Source organism: Eufriesea mexicana, unplaced genomic scaffold, assembly GCF_001483705.2.
Source record: "Eufriesea mexicana isolate 0111107269 unplaced genomic scaffold, ASM148370v2 scaffold305, whole genome shotgun sequence".
Lineage (NCBI taxonomy): Eukaryota > Metazoa > Arthropoda > Insecta > Hymenoptera > Apidae > Eufriesea > Eufriesea mexicana.
The window spans coordinates 120139-122638 of NW_016908472.1; the positions used below are offsets into that span (position 1 = coordinate 120139).

General features: G+C 39.3%; 1 protein-coding gene across 1 annotated transcript in view; it reads left to right on the top strand.

The window, feature by feature from the left end:
• Window positions 1-2500, top strand: part of enok (histone acetyltransferase enoki mushroom) — a 22870-nt gene that overhangs the window by 6746 nt on the left and 13624 nt on the right. The window contains exon 3 of the mRNA XM_017911648.1: window positions 2294-2500. This exon is cut by the window's right edge and continues 260 nt beyond it. Coding sequence (XP_017767137.1) covers window positions 2294-2500 — 207 coding nt within the window. The remainder of the gene's footprint in view (window positions 1-2293) is intronic.

The window sequence follows — 2500 nt, forward strand, 5'->3', positions numbered from 1 at the left end:
CCCCCCCCCCCCCCCCCATCATATACATACTCGCCCTCTTACCCTTTCCTTCCTCCCATCTGTCATCTGCATGCTGTTTTCTTATTCCTTATTCTTCTTTCTCAAATTCTCAGGTGATTCTTAGTTTCACCGCTTCCGCGACACTATGTATTTGATTTTCTAGTCCAACGCTACTCGCTTATGGAATATCTTCTATACACCTTAACCCTTTGCGGTCCAGGCAAATAGTCACCCAAACCTTTTTATCGTTGCGGACGAGTGTCGGAAAATAGCCACCCAATTCTGTTTACAACTGCGGAGACGTATTATAAAGCAGCTCGTGTATATTTGTCCTTTTGAGTGATAAGATACGAATGATTATAGTATACTAAACAAATAAATGATGAGAAAATCAAAAGAAACACAATACAAAAAAATGATTGCATTTGCAATTTGTACGTCGCTTGGTGGATCAATTAGTTGATTTTCGTAACGCTAATCCCAAAAATTTTTCAATTTATGGAACCGTAGAAAGGCTGAACGGCCTTTTACATATTATTCGGTGAGATGACACAGGAAGAAGTAAGGAATGTGTGGTATGTTCCAATCGGAAAATCAAAGGTAGAAGAAGAGAATCAAGGTATTATTGTGCTACTTGTTCGACTAAACCGGCCTTGCACATAGGTGATTGCGTTGAACGATACAATATCATGCACGACTATAAAACGTGTCATACATAAACATAACATACCTAAATATGTTTTTTTTTGGATTTTATTAAAAAGTTTCCTGTATATTATTTTCCCTACTACGCGCATCAATACGTTTCGTACGCTTGTCGAGCTGCTCCGACCGCAAAGGGTTAATTTTCATTTACCCGTTTAGCCTGTAATAGAAATAGACGATTTTAATTGAAAGCGCCCCCCCCCCCCACTAAATCGTACATATACACTCGCTTATCCCCTCCTCCCCTTCCCTCCCTCTCGCTCTGTTTTAAGTTGATTTGAAGAGATTTTTCGTTCTTAATTAAAAGACGAATATGTTTCGACTGTTATTTCCCACGCTTTTTCGGTATAATCATTCTTCCTTACCTTCTGGTTCTTTGTCAACCGCGAGTTAATCGTGCCGTCAATGATAACGGATTACTGTGTATCGCCTGTTATCGTATCGTGAGCGATCGTATTGTTCGATTCTTTGAATAAATTTTCATGGTTTTTTCTTTAATTTTTCTGATATTCTGCCTGTAATGGACGTAAATGTACATATACAGATATACGTGTACTCGTATATACGTTTGTGGAAGTAGAATAAGAAGAGGATAAGTCTTATTCGATGTACAATGACTCTCTTGTTGCATTATCCTTGTCTGTTCTAGCGATGTCATATACGATACGCGGGAAACGGAAAGATGCGTGGCCGTGCGTAGGCCTGTTTTTGTCTGCGAGAGTGTGTCAACCAGTGTACGAGAAGGGACAATCCTCTCGCATATAATAGATACTTTCTTTCGATAGCATCCAGCAACATTTATTATTTTTTACGCGGAAGGGGATACATCAATGATATCGGTATGAATCGTATTTCTTTTGATCTGTGTTTCGTCATCGACAGATTTTCCTGTTTGTCGAAAATGATCGTTGATAAAGATACATCATCGAGGAAAATGCGTCGAAAGTCTGGAGTACTTAGCGGTTAAGCGATGAATCGCTCGATCGTGTAACTGCAAATTATTACGGTTGGTGATAGAGCAACAGGTCGTTGTTTCCAGACGCGCGGTTCCCTTCGTCGCGCGTGTCCCGCCATGTTTAAACTATTTTTTGCGTACTCTATTATACGGATTATCGAATTGAGCAACATTCTCGATTAATGTCACTATCGAGTCAATAGTTGTTACCCGTTATGCACGTTTTAAAAATATTTCATATCGTAGTGTCCCGCATAGTATGACACTTGCCCCTTGGTACGACAATAGATTTTATATTTATTTGTTCCATTAAAATTTTATCGCATAATTGAATAGAATTTAAGCGCCATCATCTTACACTCCGTCTGTCTCGCTCTTGCTCTCTCTTATAGTACGAAAAATGATATTCCATATTGAATTGCTTCTTGGCAAGATTTTGTCATGTAATTACATAAAACACAAAATGAAACAACAATCGATCAAATTTATCGAGTTTTCGATCTTTTAACGATTACAGCGACCGATAAAATGATCTCTAATGTAATTATTTAATTGCTTCGATATACGTATTTGATTCAGACGATGAACCCAACAAAATTATTAAAGTGTATTATTTATATTTTCGATTTGTAGTTGCCAGCTCCACTACCGATTTGCAGGGAATGTCTTGGCGCGACGATAGCCGGAAACAACAATACGAAGCGTACTATCACCGAAAAGTTGAGCAGATGTAGTGTATGCGGCGCGGCTTTGCACAATTCTTGCGCACCACCGGAACTCTCGATCCTCGTTGATCGTGGCATAACCTGGTCCTGCGACGATTGCTCTCCAACGTGCGCT